This window comes from Oryx dammah, unplaced genomic scaffold (genome assembly GCF_014754425.2).
Source record: "Oryx dammah isolate SB20612 unplaced genomic scaffold, SCBI_Odam_1.1 HiC_scaffold_2, whole genome shotgun sequence".
Classification (NCBI taxonomy): Eukaryota; Metazoa; Chordata; class Mammalia; order Artiodactyla; family Bovidae; genus Oryx; species Oryx dammah.
In genome coordinates this window covers 1,993,595-2,016,181 of record NW_024070186.1, presented here as the reverse complement: position 1 = coordinate 2,016,181, position 22,587 = coordinate 1,993,595, and the positions used below count along the sequence as shown (strand labels likewise).

Genomic DNA, 22,587 nt, shown 5'->3' with positions numbered 1-22,587 from the left:
TTTCTGATCTGTGGTTTCATCCTTTCCTCCCGTTTTAGTCATTCGGAAATAAGGACATGAAAACCTCCCATGTGGTACTGGTAAGCACTGCATTTCAGCTGCTCCAAGACAGCACTAACTCAACCGCTCTATCACCTGTTTTTCTAAATCCAAAGTTCTCATTCTACACTGACAATACATTTAATACACTGAAAATGCCCCCAAATCTAATTCACTGCATCACTGCCAAAGGGTAAAAGGTGAACAAACTGGCTGCGAGGTCTGGTATGATAAAATCAGGGAGTGAACAGGGACGCTCAATGAGGTGCCATCCAGTGAAGCACGTAAGATGCCTTGAAGATTTATATGAAGCAGTGAAATAAAATTATTCACACATATCAGAATCATTTCAGAGTTCTGTTAGATGGACAATACTATTGTGCAAATAAAAACTTTTTTCTTTGAAAGATCTTCACTAAGACTCTCCTGTATCCAAGTACATTCATCACTGGCTAAATATCCAGGCTAAAAGGCCTAGTCTCAACTCCTCTTGAGAACTAACACATCAGCTGAGGGTGGCTCAACCAGTTCATCAGCAATTCAGGACAAAATAAATCATAGTTTCTAACCCAACCTGTCATCAGAGATAGTCTCTAGATATACATATAGGCAAGCAACCTGAGTATCTTACAAGTATACCAAAATAAGTATCACAATTAAGAATTAATCTTACTTTGGCTAAAGAAAACAGTTGATGAATAAGGAGAGCAGACTCACATTTGAAAAGCAAATAAAGGCATTAAAATCCTAGAAAACAAAAGCTCTATTAGGGAACTAATACACCAAATATTTGAACAGATTTTTTAAAAAAAAAGAAGAAAGAAACTCAACAATTAAATTCACACTGGTCTTAAATAAGTCCTTCTTTTTGCTAGTATTGCAGATTAAGTGATAAGTACAATAACTGCCCAGAGGCCTCCCAATGATGACTGCGGCAGCGAAATTAACGATGGTACGTAAATTAACTCTGAACTGAGTGTTCAATCAAGTCCAAAGGAGAGCAGTTTTTGTTTAACCGCTCTTACAAACGTCATGTATGTACATAAAGAGCTCCTCGCTCTTATTTGTAAGGAGTATCTTAGAGAAGCCTTACAGATCAAATTCAATACGTGTCTAAGCAGGAGATGGATACGTATGAGTGCATATGGGAGCCATGCTTTTCTGCTGGAAACATATGCCTTTCCTACTCACAATTACAGCAACGCCTTCTTACTCTGCTCCTACAGACATCAGGACCAAATTGATTTTCATTGAATAAAATGGAGATATTGGACTTTTGTGACGTTTCTAAAAAGCAATCATTTCAGAACATCACAATATGCAGCTTAAGACCCTCCACAAGTGGCTGTACATTATGTCTATTTCTCATTTATGGAGTTTCTGTGGCAGTTTCATCTCTAGTGTTGAATGAACTGTATTTCTATACTTGGAAATGAATGGCTATTTTTTACTATGGATGAAATTAACATTAAGAGATAATTTCGTTATGACATTACGTTACATAAGTACTTTAAATTAGTATTCCATATTCACTTTTTGTCATTTTAGCTGACCTTATTTTTAAGAACTGCACAAAACACAAATTAAATGTGTAAGAAATACACTTCCTTGAAGATTTTAAGTCTAATCCACTCTCATGCTTATATCTAATAGTTTGTGCTGAAATTAACTTCTTAAATTTTTATAATAGTTATAAGGCCACCTTTTAAACTTGATTTAAAAAATAATCAAGGAAGCTGACTTTTCTAAGAAGTGCAAAAATGTGGAAAATAGAGAATGTGCCCATTTCTGGGAATATGGATGGAATTCCTTATCAGTCCATTTAAAGCTGCCTTTAAGGATTGTATTAAACTTAATTATGAAAGATTACAAACGAGATGATGTGTAATTGGTACCAGCTGCAGTTCGTATTGGAAAGCATAAATACAAATGGAATTATTTATTTATTTTTATTTATTTGCTATTCAAATGGTGGTTCTAAAACTGGTAGGGATAAAATGGACTTCATTGCATTTTCCTATTGAGTTTAAAACACTTTTTTACTTCATAGTAGTAGGGCCAAATATCCCATTTAAAGGTCACTTTTCACCTCCAAAATGAAGCAACGGAAAGTGATTTTTCCCATCTAATTAGTAGCTTATTGTTTTTAAACCAGAGTTAGTGAGTTCAGACTAAACTCTCCTCAAGCAACTATGAATTACTGCTCCTTAAAAAATCTCCCTAAGCATCTATCTTTCTATTTTTTTTTATTGAGAGTCTTCCTTAGCGTTTTTTTTTTTTTTTTAAACAAAAACTAAAAGCAGCAAAGGATGAGGAGGAAAAGGGGCCTCACCTGGGGAGGGCGGCTGGGCGGTGTGCTTATCAGGGGGGCAGGACCCATCGCTGAGGCCGCATTCAGGCTCCTCTCCCTTTCATCCTGGTAAATTCGATCTCTCTCAGCTTCCGGTAACTGCAAGAAATTCTGCATAGCCCGAAGGTTTACCAGCAAAGACTGGGATGCAGTCTTGGGATCCTCTTCCTTTCGGAGGATTTCTGAAAGCAAGCCCTGCGGGGAATGAACGGCACAGGGTGAGCGGGTCCCTGCCGGTCCGTGGGGATGCCTGCCTTTTCGTCTCCACTCTGCTCGGAAAATGAACAGTCAGAAGCATCAATTCTACATAGGAATATATTAGTTACAATTGAAGTGGTGGAGAAGAGAGCCTCAATTGTGTTCTTAATTTTATTAGGCGTCTGCTTTACACATAACATAAACTGCAACTGCCTAATTGGTATCCTTCCTTTGAGCAGCTTAACTTGCCATGAAATCTTTCACAGAGTGAGGATTGAGGCAAGTTAGGAATAAATGAAATGCTCATAATACACCAGCACTGAACTGTGCAGTTCTCAAGCTGCCTACACAAAGGCAGCGGCGTGCCAACAGCCCAACACGCAAAGACGCAAAGGCACTGTGAGAGAAGCAGGGCCACAAAGGAAAGACTCGAAAGCGAATCGCAACGCACTAGCGAAGAGCATCGCTAAGCCCTCACCTAAGACGGACACGAGGTGTTCAGAGGCGAGAACTTTACGGTATTCCTTGTGGAGTCGATGACAAGTGATTCTATTTACCCTTAAGGAGACTATTCTGACGAACCCCAAGCCTGCTATACACCACCCAGGAACAGGCTGAAATTCTGAACTTCACAAACCACCCTTTACATGAGATACATAACCCCTTTTCCACGTTGCAAAATACCATCGCAGTACGCCATGAAAAAGAATATTATCAAATTCTGTAATAATCCCATTTCTTGAGGACTATTCTTATTAGTGCTAGAAGAAATGCACAAACCATTATCGTGAACGCCTTTTGGGTGCTCCTCCCAAATAACAGAGCACTGTCAACTACTTAATTTTTGGAAGAATGTTTTTCTTTTAAGTGGGTGGTTTTCCACAATTCTCTTTAAGGGAGTATATGAAATACAAGGATTAGAAATATTTCCTGCCCACTTGGTAAGGGCTGAGTAGCCCTCACCTCTTCAGTCTTCTACATAAAATAATGCGTGGAATGCCAAGTCATATTTGCTTCCTACATTTCAGTTTATCACAATATGGCTCAGGATAAAATGTTGTCAAGACCTCTTTATAATTTGCAAATTTCACTTTCTGATAACCCTGAAAAAATGACAATGGGGGACATTTGGGGCAGGAGGTAAAGTGTCAAAACAACCAAGCCCCAGGGGTTAAACACTGGGGTTTTTTCATGGTTTTCCTAGAAGCACAAACCTGGTTTTGTTCCCAACTCCTCGGGGCTAATGTGGCCTATTGCTTCACGATAACAGTTGGGAACATACAATAAAAAGCGGTGTCCACTTTAAAAATGATCTGTAGACTGCTGTTAAAAAGAACCTCCAACAGGCTCAGAGGGCTCAGGAGTCCATTCTGCTCTCTCACTTGGTCCACACAAGCGGAGCCAGCTTCACCCCAAGAAAGGTGCCTGCAGGATGCAGGGTGTCTGTCCTTTCATTCACGATACTGACAGGTAATGTTGCAACTGTGTTTACACAAAAGCAAAACATCCAGTCAATTTAACTAAAATCTAGTCCAACAGGCAGTCAATCAGCCAGCTATTTAATCTGCACAAGACCAACTAATCAGATTGACTGGGTTTTTGGTATGTCATGTTGAAACCAAAAACATGCAGGTCTCAGAAACAATTTTTAAAATAGGTGTTTCAAACAAAACAAAACAAAAGCCCCTGCTCTCCAATCTTGCCCACTAAATGGGGATTAAAAATTTTTAAGATATTAAAAGATGTCCTTGGCAAAGCAGTCTATCTTAACCATAGGGAAAGAGATATTAACATATAGTACATATAAATACAATGTTATAAATTCCTCAAGTAGAATAATCTCATACCCTTTAACATCTCAGAACAATGCCTGCCACATGTTTGAAAAATATTTATTAAATGGATTATGTGTATTTGGAGCATAAAAGGAAAAAAATTACAAACAGGTGACAGAAACTTAAGAACAAGTTATGCTCCCATGGGAAAATTCTAATGGTAATTATTAATTTACTCAAAGTAAGCCTTCAGTGAAAAGCTATGTGGCACTCTGTAAGATGTTTATATGCAGTAACTGTTCAGTAATTTAAGAAAATTTTGTGGCAACATGGATGGACCTAGAAATTATACTAAGTCAAGTCAGACAGAGCTAACATTGCATAAGACCGCTTATATGTGGGATCTACAGCGTGACACAAAGGAGCTCAGTTACAAAGCAGAAACAGACTCAGAGTTGCAGGAAACAAACTTACGGTTCTCAAAGAGGAAGGGGGAAGGGACGAGTTAGGAGACGGATTCATGCACATACGTCGCCATAGATAAATAGCATCTACGTAAATAAACTATACAGGCATGTAAGCAAGGACCCAGTGCTCAGCATAGGGAACGACACTCAACAGTCGATAGCAAGGGAAAAGAATCTGAACAAGAGTATCCTCATAGATGTGTGTGCATATGTGCACACACATATAAACTCAATCACTGCGCGGCACGTCTAACCTAACCCAGCCTCAGAAACCAACCAGAGCTCAGAAAATAACTGTAGATCAAAAGAGATCCTATAAGCATTTAGGATGCTACTACCTTTGGGAAATCTGAAATTAGATATTCAGGGGTCTCAACAAAATATCCTTTCTTTCCACTAGAGAACCACGGTGAGAAAACCAACATGGGAAAAAAATACAGAACGATATCAAGTCTTGTTAACACGAGACTGGAGTCATTCCTGTATAGCTTAAAGTAACAGCAAGTCACTTGGGAGAGGATTTAGAAATTTCTCTAACCACATTTTGAGGTTGGCATGATGTCTCACTTGAGCATACAAAGCGTTTTCGGGGCAAAGCATTTTATTTTCACTTAATTATTCTAACAAGAGCAAGTACGGGTTTTCTGCTGGGATGTGCTGGGAGGGTCTAGACTGAGGTCTCAAATCCTGGGAGATTCCAAGAGCTCTACAGCAGCCAGTGTAGACAGTCTCAGGTGTTTTAAGAAACCTTCAGGGTTTGTTTTTTTTTTTCTGTTTTTTTGGCCCAGGCTTTCAATGAGGGGAGTGCCCCCTGGTGGAAATGCTTGAAAATATTATTAGAAAATGTTTTGATTAGAATGTGTTAATTACTTTCCAAAAAATGACGTCACTTGAGAAAATGCTGGACGCAAAATGAGTGCCATGAGAATTACGATTTGGGAATGTATGTTTGGGTCCTGTTCAGGCTGCTGTGACTTGAGCAGCTGCATTTATGAATTCAAGATGTATACGGTTTTGCTTCCTGTTTCTCCTGGTTGAAAATCTAGCTCAGATGGTCACATCAGGTCAAGGTCATTTGCAGTAATCCCCCATGGTGGAGAGTAAGAAAGATCTCTTATCAAAACTCTTCTTCATGCTAAAAATACAGCATCTTGCGGTCATCGAGAACCATGCTTTCTATCAATATTGTGCCCTACAGGTGCTCGATAAATTTGTTGAACAAAATTAAAATCATCAGTCATTCGTGTTTCCAAAGAGAACCTGGATTTTGTACGTTATACAGTGAGTTACCAGCACCTCCTGGATGTCAGGGTCATGGGAAATGAGAAGCAGCTTCTCACTGTACTTTGTGTCGTCAAATCGCTCAGCATGCGCTCTGTGCGCGAAAACGTGAAACTATGCTGCGTCGTCATTCCACGACAGTTTTGAGAATTCTAATGTTTCCAATTAAAGAGTGAACTTGCTGATGAATTCCTAAACCTTTTTTTATGTTCCAGAAAGAGTTTACAAGTAAAATTCATTAGTAATTGGAAAAGAAAGAAAAACCTTCAATAAATACTATCAGTACTTCCAAAAGCTAATTAGGAATTCTTGAAAACAGCAGATAAGCGAAAGAGACTGCCAATCTGAACAGAGGCCTGTCTGGCCTCCCGTTCGTCTCCTCTTTGAACATAATCACTGATTCAAATAGATTTTTATCAGCTTCATGGAACTTCAAAGCCCTCAGAAGAAAAATAGGATTTGATGAAATCGCCTCCTAAAAATAAAACATGCAGCATATTCTTCAGGGTTACCTGCCTTTGCTGTTTGGTGAATTTTTAATCACGTGTCCAGGTGAAAGACCACTTTCAAGCTCCACCTACTACCCTGGACTCAGGCCAAGCAAGTTATAAGCAGACACATTTATCTCTGCTGTTTGGGAGGCCAAACCAGAGCTGTCACGTTGGGGTAACAGCACCTTTTTACCTTTTATTCAATAGTGATATGGAGAGTGGACTTTTCTTAAATTACACTACGGAGAATTATAGGAACACAGTAGCAATTTCTGTTATACTTAAGCAGGCAAATTTCTCTCTACCACATAATTTACGGGACTCAAATTCAATAAAACATGACATGATGGTCCATTACTGTTATCAGTTTTGAATAATCCATCTTCATTCTTTATTTTACTGGAAAACAAAGTGTGCCAAAGACAAGCGGAGGGGGGTTAGAAAAAACGCCACTGGATGGGATCAGAGTTAACTCTGGGTTAAATTTTTTAAAAGGGGGGGAGGCACTAAAGAATATTATTTCCTTCTATAATGACCTTTAAATAGCAATAATACAGAGAAGTGAATTGGAATGTATAAGTCTAGAAGCTTCAGCAATTAATTTTAGCCATGGGTTTCCATTAAAAAGACATCAAGTAGGCATAACTGAATGAATGGCAGATGCTAAGAGCTGGTATCTTCAGCAGCAATTAAAGAACATAAATTCAGAAGGTACCGAAGTCCTCAAAACAAGGAATGATATCAATTTCATCACAAACTTTCAGAAAAGGTAGACTTTTTAAAACCTTTTAGTTTTTAGACCTTTTAAAAAAAAGTGATACATGAACATCGTAAGAGACCCAATTAATATGATGAGAAAATTCTCCAAAGAAGAGTTAAAACAAGAGATCCAGGATTTTAGAGTTGTACAGAGCGGTCAATGGCTAAAACAGGCTCAGCTCACAATACCACAATCTATTATATGAATGTTTTCAGGTACTGTTTATAGGGGGCCAGCATCTTTATCCGATCACATCACAGAACTCTGCATCCGTATGGACACACTTTACATTAATTCTTTTTAAACCTGGAGTGGAGCCGCACATTGGAAGGAGCGCACGCAGACGCTGTGCGTGGTTTAACTCTGCAGAGCTCCTGCTCTATACATATGCATTGGCATGCGCATTTTCGTCCTCCACACGCACACCATACACTCTCACGCTGCACCTGCTTTTATTGAAATGCATACACTTTGAAATAAACACTACACGCATGCATACGAATGTATAATTATTAAAATAAATGCAGCTGCGTGTGTGCGCGTGCGTGAGGGTGGTGTTTCAGTATGACCACCAAAAAGACACGCATGCTTGCATGCTCTAAAGCGAATTCCCCAAAAGTGGATCCTTAAATACACATTAAAAAATTACTCTCATGGAAATCAGACAGGTTCAAACACGGCCAACCTCCACTCCGACAGAGGAGTCCCAATTAGCAAGATAAAGGGTTAGAACCAAATCCCTCTGTCACTGGGGGCTCCAGACAATGTTCCAGTAATGACTGTTTCTCAACTGGCTATTATTAATAAAGAGATGGGTATCAAGCTGCACCCAGACTTCACTCCCCTCTCTCCCTCAAAAACATTAAGTCACTGTTTTCGATGCTAACCACAGAAATAACTATCTTTTTGGAGAGACTGACAGGGTATAAAAAAGGGAGAACTCTGCCTTTTTCCCAGTATCAAATCCTACTGATATCTATGGAATCTGTCCACGTGAAAACCCAAGAAGAACAAATGGTCACTCTCCAGGGTGATGCCTGCCTGGGCCATGAGAATCCCAAAGATGAAAAAAATGCCCCAATGGGAGTGACCTAATCCTTCTCTCCTTTAGCTGGACACTCTTTACCACATAAAACATACTTTCCTCGGTCCTTTAAGAAATAACAATTTGCTCAACTTCCAAAATTCACTCACAGTGAATCTGTGAATCGTCTGTGTCCATGTCAATGCTATCTTTGTGGGCATTCAATTCAGTTCAACAAGCAGCTTATTGAACTTTTATGCAGAGACCTGCCTGCTTTTTGCCCAGGACTGAGAACTGTGGGTAGTTAGCTGCTGTTTACAAAAGTACTGATGCTGCCAGAAACGGGAGCGTCGAGAAGGCTGACTGGCTTCTTTCGTCTGTTCACTTTATTTTTCTAAAATAATGACCCTGCAACTAAACAGGGGTGTCAGATTAAATGTGCCAGCTAATAATGAATACACTTTTAAGTTAAAGATATAAAACTAGGCAAGCGCCTACAATTTTGCAACCTGAGAAAAAACTTTTGAACCATCCCCTTAAACACAGACAAGTGATGTACAAAAAAAAGGTAAAGAACCCCAAAACAAACACTCCGTTAAAGGTTCTGTAAGGCCTCCTAACTTTCAATCCAGCGAAGGCAAGCCGAAAAGAAGTCGCAGCTGGGATTCTCCTAGGTATGGAAACTCCGCCAGCAAGGAATTAATACTAGATATTTTTGTACCAGGATTTTATTCTTATAATCATGTAATAAAATAACCTAAATACGAAAGGAAAGTATGAGTCAGGCTTAAAAAGAAAAAACTGACGAGACAAGTAACAGTGGCAAAACAAGAAAGTTAAAAGACATCGTGTCCTCACCAATCATCAGAGTTACACGTTCTTCTGGGTTATTTTGGGGGGGGGGGTGTGTCTGTGGGTGCCTGGGCCAGAAATAAACACCATATATATTGTACTAATTGACAAAAAAAGGAAAAAAAATCCTCTCATGCACTCTTTGTTTAGGGCTTTTCAAAAGTGTTTATCTTAGGCCTCCCCTGGATCACCCTTCTCCAGGTCCTGCTGAGTATCCTCCCTGCTGATAGTATCTTCGCAGGAATTTGCCCAGGAGGACAAAGGCGTGAACAAAAGGGGTGTATGCAAAACTCAGTGAGAAGTCTCAAACAAGGCTTCCAAGGGCAAGCCTACCCACTCCAGCGCCTGTTTTATAAACAGTTTTACTGAAACACAATACCCACATCCATGCATTTACTTCTATGGGTACTATGCCCTCAAAACCTAAAATGTTTACTGTATGTCACATTACAGAAAAGGTCTGGCGGATCCCTGGTCTAGGAAAGGAAGCTAAACAGCTAGAAGCCTGGAGTCCTACCAGTGCCCTTGGCCAAGTTCTGAAACCTCTCTCCCTCGGCTACGAACACTCTCTGTTTCCATTAGGTAAAAGCATAGGTAATGGCAACTTGAAATATTTTTGACATTTGTTCTTTCAAGGCCCCTGATTCCGGATCCATCTGTAGATAGCCTTCTCTTGGTAGCGGAGGTTTCTGCAGAGGAGAGAAGCGCTTAAACGTAGGCACCCCCAGGAACAGATCATATGGAGAGCAGGAGAAAATGCTAACACTGTACACAGCAGAAGAAGAAAGGTTAGCACAGCCAGGGTGAAAGAAGAAGAGCGAGACACACAAGAACCATGTTCAAATGAACAGGACTGACCTGAGTTCTGTTAAAAGCCACACGTGCAAATACTGCCTGGGAGATTCCTGCCCGTTTCAGTTCATCACGTACCCACTGGTAGATTTCGGAAGACACCTCTGTGTTGGTGGAAACCTGCTGCTCCAAAGGTTTGTTCATAGACCTGCTGACGGGAGGAGGGTGGTTCAAGTACTGTTGGTTTAAGGACTGCTGGGCTAGAAGTCTGTTCACGGCGTACTGCTGGTTCAGCAGCTGGGCCATCACCAGCTGCTGGTTGACCAGCTGGGGGCTGATGGGCGTCGACACCAGCCCGGGGTGCAGGTTGGGCAGCGGCGTCCGCACGGAGGGCTGGCTGCCATGGGACAGCTGGGCCGGCGAGGGGGGCTGCTCCGCCGTGCTCCCCGGGGCAGGCTGCTGGCCGAAGCTGACGTGGTTGGCACCCTGCTGGGACAGCTCCGACAGACTGTCCATTTCCACTGCAGCGGGCGAGAGGGAAAACCACGTTAGCCAACGATGCTCCGCACCGCCGAGGAGCTCTGCGCTTTCCCTAAGCACGGAGAGGCACGGGGCTCTGGAGGGCCCGCGAAACCAGAGCATCTCAGGACAGAGCCCAGCCGGCCATCAGCTCTGCACCCGGCCATCAGCTCTGAAAGGGGGGAAACACTTTCTAATGCTGTGATGTGGTTCAGATTTAAGGCCCCAAATCAATTATTTCCACATTCTATGTGACTAGTTTTGGGGTCAAATTATTAGTCACTATTACTCCTGACCCCACGAAGGCTTATAAAAGCAACCTTTATTTTGAAAACAGCTTCTAGGGAAATTCCCTGCGAGTCTAGTAGTTAGGAATTGGCCCTTTCACTGCTGAGGGCCTGGGTTCAATCCCTGGTCGGGGAACTAAGATCCCACAAGCCAGGTGGTACAGATGCCCACCAAAAAAAATATTCTAGAAAAACCCTAGTTGCTTAGTGGTGACGAGAAAGGGTGAAGCTAAGAAAACATCATACGCAACTGTAGAAAAAAAGAAATATCCACAGAGCGACCCCATGGACTGTAGCCTGCCTGGCTCCTCTGCCTACGGCGTTTTCCAAGCAAGAACACTGGCGCGATTTGCCATTTCCTCCCCCAGGGGACCTTTCTGACCCAGGGATCAAGCCTCAGCCTCTTGTGTCTCCTGCATTGGCAGGAGGATTCGTTACCACTACCTGGGAAGCCCTATATATATGGATATTTACAATGAAAAAATACTTGGAGATACATAGATTAGACTCCCTGGCGGCTCAGCTGGTAAAGAATCCACCTGCAATGTGGATTCTACCCCTGGGTTCTACCCCAGGGCTGGGAAAATGCCTTGGAGGAGGGAAAGGTTACCCACTCCAGTATCCTGGCCTGGAGAACTCCATGGAGTGTATAGTCCATGGGGTTGCAAAGAATCAGACACAACTGAGTGACTTTCACTTCACTTCACACATACAAAAACTGTTACCACTGCAAGAAAAAGGTTTGAAAGAAAAATGATCTAAATATTACTTATGTTCAATTTTAAACCAGTTGTGAGTTTAAAAAAGTAATCGATATAATCAATAAAAGGTCATAATGATAAGTAATGATAACTGAGCTCAGACTGAACCCTGGGCTGAGTATTTTACACGTCCTGTTTCACTGAACTATAGCTCTCAAGTTAGGTGGCATGGAGAGCCGCAACCACTACTTAGAATGAAGCAACCGATTTATCATACTGCAAGCCAGTACACCCAGAGTTGCTAAAATCCAAATGCTTCCTGAAGAAGCTGTGGCCATCACCAGATGCTAATGACAATCTTTCAAGGGAGAGGCGGGGAGTCATCCTGGTACAAGGTGATGTTGTCACCGTTTTGCAATTTATTACCACCCACCCGAGATGAATGTTTCTCCCCTGGATAGACACCTCATGTGGACTGGCTGAGCGTGAGCAGTAAGGGAGTCAAATGCTTTGTGGCTTCAAGGAAGAGACAGCTTTGATGCTCTCGAACTGAGAGCTGACGATGGTAGGTAAGCGAGTCCTAAATAGCACACCATGGAGATCCCCTGGGGCCCAGTGGTTAAGACTCCACACTTTCTCGGCTGTGGGTCTAGGCTTGATCCCCAAGCTGTGCGGTGTAGCCAATAAATAAACAGTATACCATGCCTCCCATGTGTGGACTCTGGGTTGATTTTCATCATCATTTCTCTTTTTACTAAATATTCCGGCTTTATATTTAGAGGAACTTATCATATCGCTATAATCACTGATGTATGCAAAATATAACTAAGAACGGGGGAAGAAACTTCCATCTCTACCACTGCTATCAGCCCAAGTGGGCCATTCATAGGGAATAGTAATTCAAGCAATTATTCCCAAAAATGATGTATTGTCTTCATTACAGCTCTAAGCTATAAAAGGCAAAGAATCTGTTTTGGTAGATGGATGATTTTGCTTCAAATATTAAAAGCTAAAACAGGCTCAAAATTCAGGTTCTCCTGCCTCTTAAAATCTTAAGGAGAAGTTATTATTGCTGTTTTATTAAATCAATGCAATGGAAGTAAACAGAGATAGACTGAAAACATGACGTAACGCTATGCATATTAAACATCCCATTCCTATATTATTTTAAAACATTTATTTGGAAGGGACAAGTATGTGAAAGAAAACATTAATAGAAATTAAAGCATTAACCTTAATCACGGGGTTTGCTTCTACAAACACTAACAGACTCAACAAGGGGAAAAAACGTCACAATCTGAACGCTAGGTACAACACACAACTCTTATCTGTCGCTTCACACTGCAGATAATTATAATGTGTTCCCTGAGTAACAAATATTGACCTAAAGTTACACGTTAGGATAGGAGGCCTGGCGTGTAGCATCGAGGAACGATGCAATGGTTCTTGGGTGATGGATGGTCCAGAAAGCAACAGACCCACCCAAGCCCCCATCCAGGGGACTGGAGACAACAGCTCCAATCACTGCCTGATCTCCACTGCGGAGACTATAAATACAGCTTAACGTCTTTCAACATTGGGTGTAAAATATGGCACTTTCCCTTCTTCTCCAACCAAACCAAGAAAAAAAAAAAAAAAAAAACCCATAAAAGCCATGACTTATCTCTGAGAACCCACAGCCACTGCTCACTACTCCAGGCCTGGTTAGGCCTTCACTGAGATGTTAAAAAAAATGACAGCTCACCACCCCCCCCCACCCCGCCCTGCCTCCATCTCCTGCATGTCTGACAACCAAGTCAGTTGGGCTGATTTAAACACAAACATTTATTGAATTTAATTATCTCATTATACTCAGACCCACTCCCCACCCTCCAAGAAACAGCCTAAATCGATCTCTAATTGGGCAATCACAAGGCCTGGCTGCACACGTGAGTTGGAGAAACCCCCCGAACGACACGCGGCGGTACGGAGCCACCGCTGCGACGGCGTTCTGCTTACCCATCATATCTTTTGTCTTCTTGAAATGTTTGTACCACCTTCCAAATTCTTGACATTTTGCTGCTGAGACATTTGCATAGTAAGTGCTGTTCACGATGGAGGAGATCATGCTCTGCACGGAGACGGGGGAGAGCGGTTGTGAGACACAGTGGCACGAGGCAGAACACCGTCACGATTTCAACTGTGCAGACTCGCTGTTGTTTTTTTTAAATCCACGGAGGACCGATACGCTTTCGCTTCACACTTTAGCCTAAAGCCGCGACTTCTTCAAAGTCATTAAGCAGATCATCAAACGCTTATTTCAGTAGAAGGCTGCAGCCCACTGAGACTGCTATAAAGCGATCACACCCACAGACTTTGCTCCAGTATGTACGGGAAATGTCATCTATTCCTGGGCTGACAACTGTCCACCCATCCCAATAAATCCAAATACTTGGAGATGACTTTCTGATCGCAGTTCATAAATAAATGCCACTTTGTGGTCTGGTGCCTAAATCTCCATCCTTGCAATCCCAGGATGGCCCAGGGACCAGCATCATCTGGAAACTTACTAGCAAAATGCAGAAGGCTGGGCCCTAAGCTAGGCCAGGGCATCTACATTTTAATCAGAGCCCCAGGAGGGTTGCATGCACATTAAAGTTTGGGAAATGCCCCTTACACTGTTTACTCATAGTATTTGGGTTTCAATCACAGGTAAATTAACACTGTTCCACGGCTGACTGACCACATTTAAGAAGAAACAAACTGTTCACAAAGATCTTCTATCAGAAGAAGAAAAAGCATGCTGCCATCTTATTGCTAGCTTCATATAAAGTTTGGGTTTTGAATTTCAAACTAAGTGTAACATTTTTAAATCTATGCATTTCACGGCGGATTGTTTCTTGAGGATACCACAAAGAAAACAACCTGTTTCGTCACTTCTCTTCATCCTGCGTCTAACGAAAAGCTTAGAAAACAGAATCACCAGTTTAACATAGAAAAATGAAGAGAGACGATGATTTTGACCTATTACTGGGTATGTTTTTTTCTTTTTTAACTCATTTTCAACATGGAAAACTATTTTCTTCCCTGCCAGTTTTGGTCCTGGTCATTTCAGTGACTTGATCTACAACACTCATATTCTCTAGTAGTGGCTAAATTAATTTCTCCATTGAGTTGTAGGAATACTTAGACTCTGCAGCACCAATCTGTTCTTCTATATGGAGAAACATTAAAACTTACCTTTCAGACTTCAGTTGGTCCACGACAAACAATTTACAGAAGGCAATTGTTTGGGAGGTGAGACACAACCAGAAAAGCCAGTTTGGGAACAAAAGTATCTTTTACACCATTATCTTTAAGCTACTTCTAATGTAGAGCCCTTTTGGTTATCACTGATTCTCCTGACACCTCTCGTCAGTGCTAATTTCGTAACATGCACACATTCTCGTAACACGTAAATCTAGGCGATCTTTGAAGCACTTCCAGTGAAGGATAAGCTGGAGTTACATTATCGATGTAAAACACGGCTATCCTAAGAGCCACAATGACATTTTTTTTGACACTTTCTACTTGATAGTCATTTTCACATTTTATTTCTCTAAAAAGACATTCTTAATGTGCTCGTGATGCTCTGCCATTAATTCAGACTAAGAGTGTCCCTCCGTCCAGGGAACAAGAAGATACTTAGCAAGGTTGCCAGAACTAGCCAGGAATCTGCCTGATCCAGGTAACAATCCATCAGCTTCAATCACACTCACTCTATTGTTAACGACGGATCAATAAAGTCAACGGTAATAAAACTATGGAGATGGCTGATGGATTGCAGTGATTCTGCAAACGGGCGAGAGCCCATGTGCTTCTACTTTGGTCCAATTTTTAAAAAACTATTACTCTTCAATTTAGACATGCTGGGAGATTCTTAAATGTTAAGGTAATAGTACATGCAAATTTTGCATACAGCTTATTCTTAATTTTTAGAAAGGTATGAAATACTGAAATTTTGCTGAAGTTTTTGACAAACAAGTCCAGGCTACTTGACTTTGTTGATAGTTCTGTGTATGAGATTTGCTCTGGGCTGCACACCTACTATCTGACTGGCTGGTACTAGAGACAAGAAGTGTTTGTTAAGACACAGCCTTTGCCACAAGAAGTTTACCCTCAGTTAGGAAGAAACATGTACACAGATCATTTCAATTTAATGTGATTCAGTAGACCCACAGAGGATAATATATGGGGGGGGGGGGGTGTGGAGAAAAATATATAATGTGTGGGGAAAAAGAAAAAAAAATCTGAAATATTCTCATAAAAGTAGAGCCCATATGTAACAGTGCTATGGAGTTCATTATTATCCATATGTGGAAAATAATATCCATATGTGCACAATCATCAAAGCTTCCCCCTGCCCCCGTTTAACCCTAAATTGGTATGCGCTGTCCTTAAGTGACTTTCTGGATGCTTTCTACTTCATCAAGTGATGCGTGCTCAGGGAAACTCTGATTAATGTAAATATTAGCCTAAGCGAGACATAAATCAAAAGGCTAATCCACAGGTTATGAAGCAGGCCAGAGCAACTTTCTAGATTCTCTTTCTGGGCTTTTAGGGGGCTGGGAAATAGCCTGTAATTCAGGTAACTTGGGGTCACCTCCATTTTTATTGGAACAATATGCAATGATCTGTACAACTAGATGCAGTCAGCCACTACATGAGACTTTTCTTTTTCCTTGCGGTAAAGTCTCTATTGAAGGCTTAGGCATGGCATCTGACTAGGTCTATGAGTTCCAAGGTAGGGAAGAGAGACCTCAGAAAATTGTGAGGCACATGGTATTTGAAAGATCACATTTTGCTGTGTATTTCAAATTTGGACATAAATACCTATTGCTTTGATAATACAAAGAACAGAGTCAAGATGATAATATTTTCCTACGGGGTAAGGCGGGAAAGGGGGCAGGCAGGCAAAGAGCCACGTTTCTAAGGAGAGAGGCTTGGGATGCTTCTGTCATTCACAAGGAGACCCTGATGCAAAAAGATCACTAACTGAAAAGATGGCTCACTGACTTGTGAGTCCATACAGGTCTGGGGCTCTGTATTTCTCTCCAGCCCAAACGCCTGGCACGAATTACATACACACTACACGTTCAGCTGGTAAAGAATCTGCCTGCAATGCAGGAGACCTGGGTTCCATTCCTGGGTCGGGAAGATCCCCTGGAGAAGGGAAAGGCTCCCCACTCCAGGATTCTGGCCTGGAGAATTCCATGGACCGTATAGTCCGTGGGGTCGCAAAGAGTCAGACGCGACTGAGCGACTTTCACTTTTCACATGTTCGTTTGATGAAGCAGAATCAACTAAACCCACTTGCAAGTCCAAAGTGTGCTGCACGCTGGTAGGGCGACCTTGGCTGAATTAGTCAACGACTAGGACCATCCCCCATGCTTAACGGGAATGACAGAAGAAACCGCCTCATGGGGCTGTTCCGAGAATCCGTTAATTCATTCTGCAAACAACTATGGAACCCCTACTATGTGTCTATCCCTGGACTAGTTCACTGGAAAAAGAGCTTGAAGAGGTGCTTAGACAGACAATAAATAACATGATGAGTGTGGCGCAATTAGCACAGAGCCTGTAACACACCGAGCATGGGGTTAGGGGAAGTTAATCAGTATGACGACCCTCCGCCTCCCTTCACACTGGCTTTCATTACATGATCACATTTCAGATCAGTCCAGAGACTATGCTTTAAATAACTCAAGTCTTAGATACAATTTTCAAACGAAGCATTTTTAAGTCAGAGAAATTTTCTTATGAAGAACACACAAGATATAAATTAATGATCCAATGACCAGTCGGATCAAAGGGTAACCAGAGAAAACCTCAGTGGAAAAGAGCATTTCATTGGAATGGTTTCAATACTCCAATCTGGTGGTAACTTCTGAAGCTGGCCTGCAGGTACCTTGTGGCAGACGACACCAGCAAGACACACAATGCTCCTCTGACCTGTCGGCTCCATGCCCTCTCCCATCTCTAGCTGCCACGGCTCACCTAGGGGCTAGCTTCAGTGGGAAGTGCTGAAAGGCCCTTCCTGACAGCCCAAGCACGCCTTTCTTGGGCACAATGATGGTCTTGTCAAGCTGTTTCTTTTCTCTAGGCAGCGAGCCTCTGGGCTTACCTCCGTATAGCCTGGACCCATCATAGGGCTGGGCATATCCATGGGGATCAATAAAGGGTCACTGACATGGGTCATCTCTGCAGGCTACCAGAAAGCCATCCTGTTTTCTTAAAGGTCAAAGGTTATGGCAGCTTCATTATCAGAGGAATCTTTTCAATCCATCACTTCTGGTTATCCAGCTCCCACCCAGAGCTCTTGGAACTGTTGGCTCTTAAATTTGCAAGAGATCCTGCCCCAGGCTTTTGAAGCTACATCCACACAGATGTCTCGGAAGTCACAGAGCTTTGGGGCTTGCCTTCTCCCAGATCGCCTATACAGATCAATAGAAGAGATCTCCCTCTCCCTGTCTCTTTCACAAAGATCTGTATGTGACTTGCCTGGCAAGTCCCATTTGGTGGCCAGCCTGCATAAAGCATCCATGTTCAGAGACGAAAATAACCAGGCTGATCAAACTCCTTTGGTTTAAATCCCAAGTTCAAATGCTACACAGACCCAGAAGAGGCTCTGGCTTCCAGTGTCAGGAAATACAGTTTGGGAGTCGGCAGAAATTGGCTGTGGGTCTCCTAACCCCAGTGTGACACAATATTCTCATCCTAGGAGCCAAGTTGTAAGCTTTTCTAAGATCCACAAAGCACATGTCTGCACTCCATGAGGAGCTCCGGCTCTTTCTGAGAGTCTGCTCGAGTTCCGATCTGAAAGAATGCCATCTTCACAGAAACCCGGGTTCTCTAGAATGATACCATCTGCCACAGGCTGAGCTTCCTTTTCAGCCAAATACATTATTTATAACCTTTCTAATTGTGAAAAGGTAAGGGTGGAATTTTTCTACCGCCTGGCTTCGATATGGTTAGAACATTCTGAACCTTTGCTCTCAAAGACTGCTGGTCTCTGAATTTGAAAAACAAAAAGCAACCCCCAAACCCACAAGGAATTGGTGGAGGTCACACACATTTCCAAAATATTCTATCCTTTCAACGCCCTGCTAGATAGGACATACACTGGGCGTATGCATTTACAACACATTTAGAAACCAAAGGAAGATAAGCTTTTTCTCCTTGGTCATCTGACAGCCAAGGAAAGAGGTTTGGGAAGAGGTGAGACCTCCTGGAATAAAAGAAAAAAAAGGTTCACCAACTGGGGAAAGACAGTGATCTGATTACCCTTAAAATTGCTTTGTTGTGCCTTTAACAACAACAAAAAAACCCAGCCCCAAACAATGCTAGTCAGGTTATTCAATCATTTAAACCAGAACTGTTCATGCTTTTCTGCCAAATCAACCAACCACAGCAAAATCTGTTATCTGTGATTGCTCAGCTTCCAGTCAAAGAAACACTTAACCCCCACTATACCAAAAGTTTTCCAAAATACCATGCTCACTGGAAAGAAAGAGAATGTCATGACAGAGCTAAAGGGTAACTGGAGGGCTGGACCCTAAACCTGCATATTAGAATATAACCAACTCCCGTCTTTACCGGAAGCCAGCAGCTCCCTAGGAGTCATGTGAGTTGCAGCCAGGCTTCCCCTGCACAATTTTTTTTTTTTTTAAACAGGATGGTGATATCATGATCAAAACTTACTAAAGACTTGAGGATGGTGTAACCAAGGTGGGAGGAAGCAGCCAGAGCCTCTACAAAATGGGAGGTCCCCACATTTAAAGCTTCCAGGCTCCATCAGCAGAGAGGGCAAAAGCTACCACATCTTATTTACACAATTATCTAAATACGATTAAACAGCTGATGGACAAATATTAAACTGGAAAATGTATAGTCATTTCAGCTTAATGTAATCCTCTTTCTGTAAACACCCAAGATGATTTTTTTCAACCAGAACAGTCCTGACATCTCATAAGCCTAAGGGTGAATAGCAAGAGATTGTTTTTGATAGTTATAAATATTCAAAAGACAGGCAGGCCATCTGCTTTCATAATACAGGTAAAGCAAGACTGAAATGGGGACTGCTGTACAAAAATGATTCTTTTAACAAAGTCTTCCTCTCCTCGAAAACTATAAAGACAGATGTCAAAAACTGTTTACACAGAGCAATCAGGAGCGTGCAAAATGTAATATTCCTTTTACACTCAGTGCTTGCTAAAGAGATTTTTTTTCCCCCTTTTTCTTCCCATCTGTGTGTTGCAACACATTTCTACAAGTTAAAAACATTTTTTTTCAAACAGAGATCTCATGAATACCCAAAAACATGCTATCTGGTTTCTGAATGCTAATTAATTTCAACTAAGGAATCTGAATATCTTCTTCTGTAGAAAGGAATGTATGTTTGGAATCGCAATACTCTAGAGACAGCAAGGGAACTCATCTTGCACAGGTTTAATTCCGTAAGGCGACTGTTCGTGGTTCTTACCTTGTCGGTTAATATATATCTAGCCCATCCATGTCTTAAATGAAAGCACATCACTGCTAATGTCTTTGGCATAAAGTCTAAAATAATTGTTTTCTGAAATAAATGTCTGTGCGTATAAAATGCACATGTGGAAACCTTTAACCTCTCAGGTGACGCAGAGCAAGGCTTTAGGAAGCTCTGCAGTTAATTTTCAGGCCTAGAACACTAATCTTGACAGTAACCTTTTTATGTATTGTATTAATGGCACAGAGACATTAAGCACCTTTTTATAATTTTCAATAAAATGAGCATTTACTGAACAATCTGTCAAACTGCCGGCTCTCTCTCCCCTTACATTTTTATTTTTTGAGAAGTGTGTAACTTCACAAGCCCGGATGGCCCTCCGCTTTCTCCAGGTCCTGTCTGCCTGCGGCCTGAATTTTCACAGCAGGTTTTTCGAGGCGTGTGGGAAACTTAAAAAGGTCAAACTTGAACTTCAGATCAAATGACATCAACTCCATACTCAGACACTGTTTTCACAGGGATTCTCAGTCAGCGGGGTTCTCTTTTCATCCCAAAGGACACCAACTACTACGAACAAGTTCTAAAAGGCATCACAGGAGGCAGGGCCGAGGGGTCGGTCCGCTGAGGCCGCTCAGGTAGGCCCCGTGTGCCGCCGGGGGAGCAGAGGCGAGGTCTGGACCGGGCTGCCGTTCACGGGGCAGCAAACGGCAGGGTTTCTGAGAGTCCAGTTTGGTTTGGGGTGTTAGCTGACGTTCCCCCAAATCCTTCCCTCTGGATCCTCTTCTGCTTTCTAAGCTATGCTCTTAGGAGATGCAACTGGGGCATGGCCGGCATCTCCATCTGCGGAGAAGAGACTGCTGCTGCCGCCAAGCCGCTTCAGTCGTGTCCGACCCTGTGCGACCCCACGGACGGCAGCCCACCAGGCTCCTCTGTCCTGGGATTCTGCAGGCAAGAACACTGGAGTGGGGTGCCATGTTCTTCTCCAGAGAAGAGACTGATCACTTCTAAATCTGACTTAAACTCCAGGTGTCATAGTTATGGCTCTTGCCGTCTCGATCAAAGCCACTCTTGTATTGTGCCGAAAGCAGAAACTGGGTCCAAAGCCCCAGAGGAATACAAAAGAAGTATCGCGAGAACCCACGCAATTCTGTCTCAGTCCTCTTACTGCAGTTCCTAAAGATGAAAACGTCATCGTTTCAAAGCATGGAAATTTTACTTAATGACTTAAACGGGCAATTCATAATTTTTAAAGGAAATGCTGGTTCACAGTTCATATGACTGTTCTACATAATTAGTTTTACATAAGGCCCAGATGATATCTTTTGACCAAATTCTCCATGCTTTTTGTGTAAGTATCCATCTAGATCATTCTTACTGTGCTCAAACCTTCTTACTCAAATGAATTGAATATGTTGGGAAAGAGCTGAGATTAGAAAATACTTGTTAAAAAGTGTATTATTACAAAAGGGCTTGTAGTACTTCAAATGAATTGCACATAGAGGCTTAGGTTTGCTCATCTGCAGGATGAAGGGAAATGGACTGGACGATTTGCAAGGTCCCTTCTCACAGCCTGGAGGCTCTAGGAGGCCTCTACGAATTCCCAGACACAGGGCTTACAGGGTCTTCTCCAGCGACTGGAGACGATGCAGCTGTAACACACATCATCCACTCACTGGGCAGACATGCACAGCTACAGTTTTATTTTTGAGGAATGTTGAAGTCCCTTGGGATCTCGCTTAATAATGTGATTATTAAAAATATACTATTATTAAACACTATGCTACTCCAAATAGAATTCTCACAAGTTTTTCATTAGATAAATCTAAATCTAATGAGTCTTATTTGATTTTACAGTGAAAATTATTTCCCAAGATTCTAAGTCTTGAGCACCTGGGATGCTTGCTTCTTCTTTCTCTGATGGCCCTTATGTGGTTAAATCTCCCATTCTCTGTGATGAGTAAAATTTCTTGAATCTGTACTTAGAAATAGACACCCAATTTGTATTAAATTCCAGAAGTCCTAAATACAGCATTTTGAAAAACTTCAAGCCCCAGAGTGAAAACAAGAACTAAACTAGCTTGTGCAATCCATTTCTCCAAAGTAAATACTAGAATGAAGTTCTGTAACACTTCACAGATTTTTATATATCTTGCTTCATTGTATGAATGCTATTAGCTTTTGAAGCCACAATACCTAAAAAGTGGGGAGAAAAATTAAGTCTGGTTTTCAGCTTTTTACAGGGCCAAGAACTTTCCTTGGGAGTCTCATGAACCCAACAGAAGCTCTTCCCACATGCAAACTCCCCCAAAGAGGCTTGGAACTGCGGGGTCTGTACAAACCCTTGGGAGCAGGGCCCATGGGTCTGACTCAGATCTGATCCAATATTTCACAGGAAAGTGAGGGCTAAGTCACAGCCTTGGTTTCTGTGTTTTATGAGTTCTTAGCCAAGATCTTTCATGTCTACTAAAGAAAAATAAACCAATGTCACCTCTGGATGAGGTCATAGAGAAAAATCAAATTAATCTAGGTCATCTCTATCAACATTATG

At 41.9% G+C, this 22,587-nt stretch overlaps 1 protein-coding gene across 3 annotated transcripts in view; it reads right to left on the bottom strand.

Moving 5' to 3' along the window:
* The window catches only part of SATB1 (SATB homeobox 1), an 80,457-nt gene that overhangs the window by 39,640 nt on the left and 18,230 nt on the right, over window positions 1–22,587 (bottom strand). For 2 of the 3 annotated variants that reach the window (XM_040263462.1, XM_040263451.1), the window contains exons 6-8: window positions 13,535–13,646; window positions 10,096–10,550; window positions 2,372–2,584 (exon numbers count right to left, since the gene is read on the bottom strand). In XM_040263462.1, the coding sequence (XP_040119396.1) occupies window positions 2,372–2,584; window positions 10,096–10,550; window positions 13,535–13,646 (780 nt within the window). The remainder of the gene's footprint in view (window positions 1–2,371; window positions 2,585–10,095; window positions 10,551–13,534; window positions 13,647–22,587) is intronic. The other variant, XM_040263471.1, reaches the window with a different exon arrangement.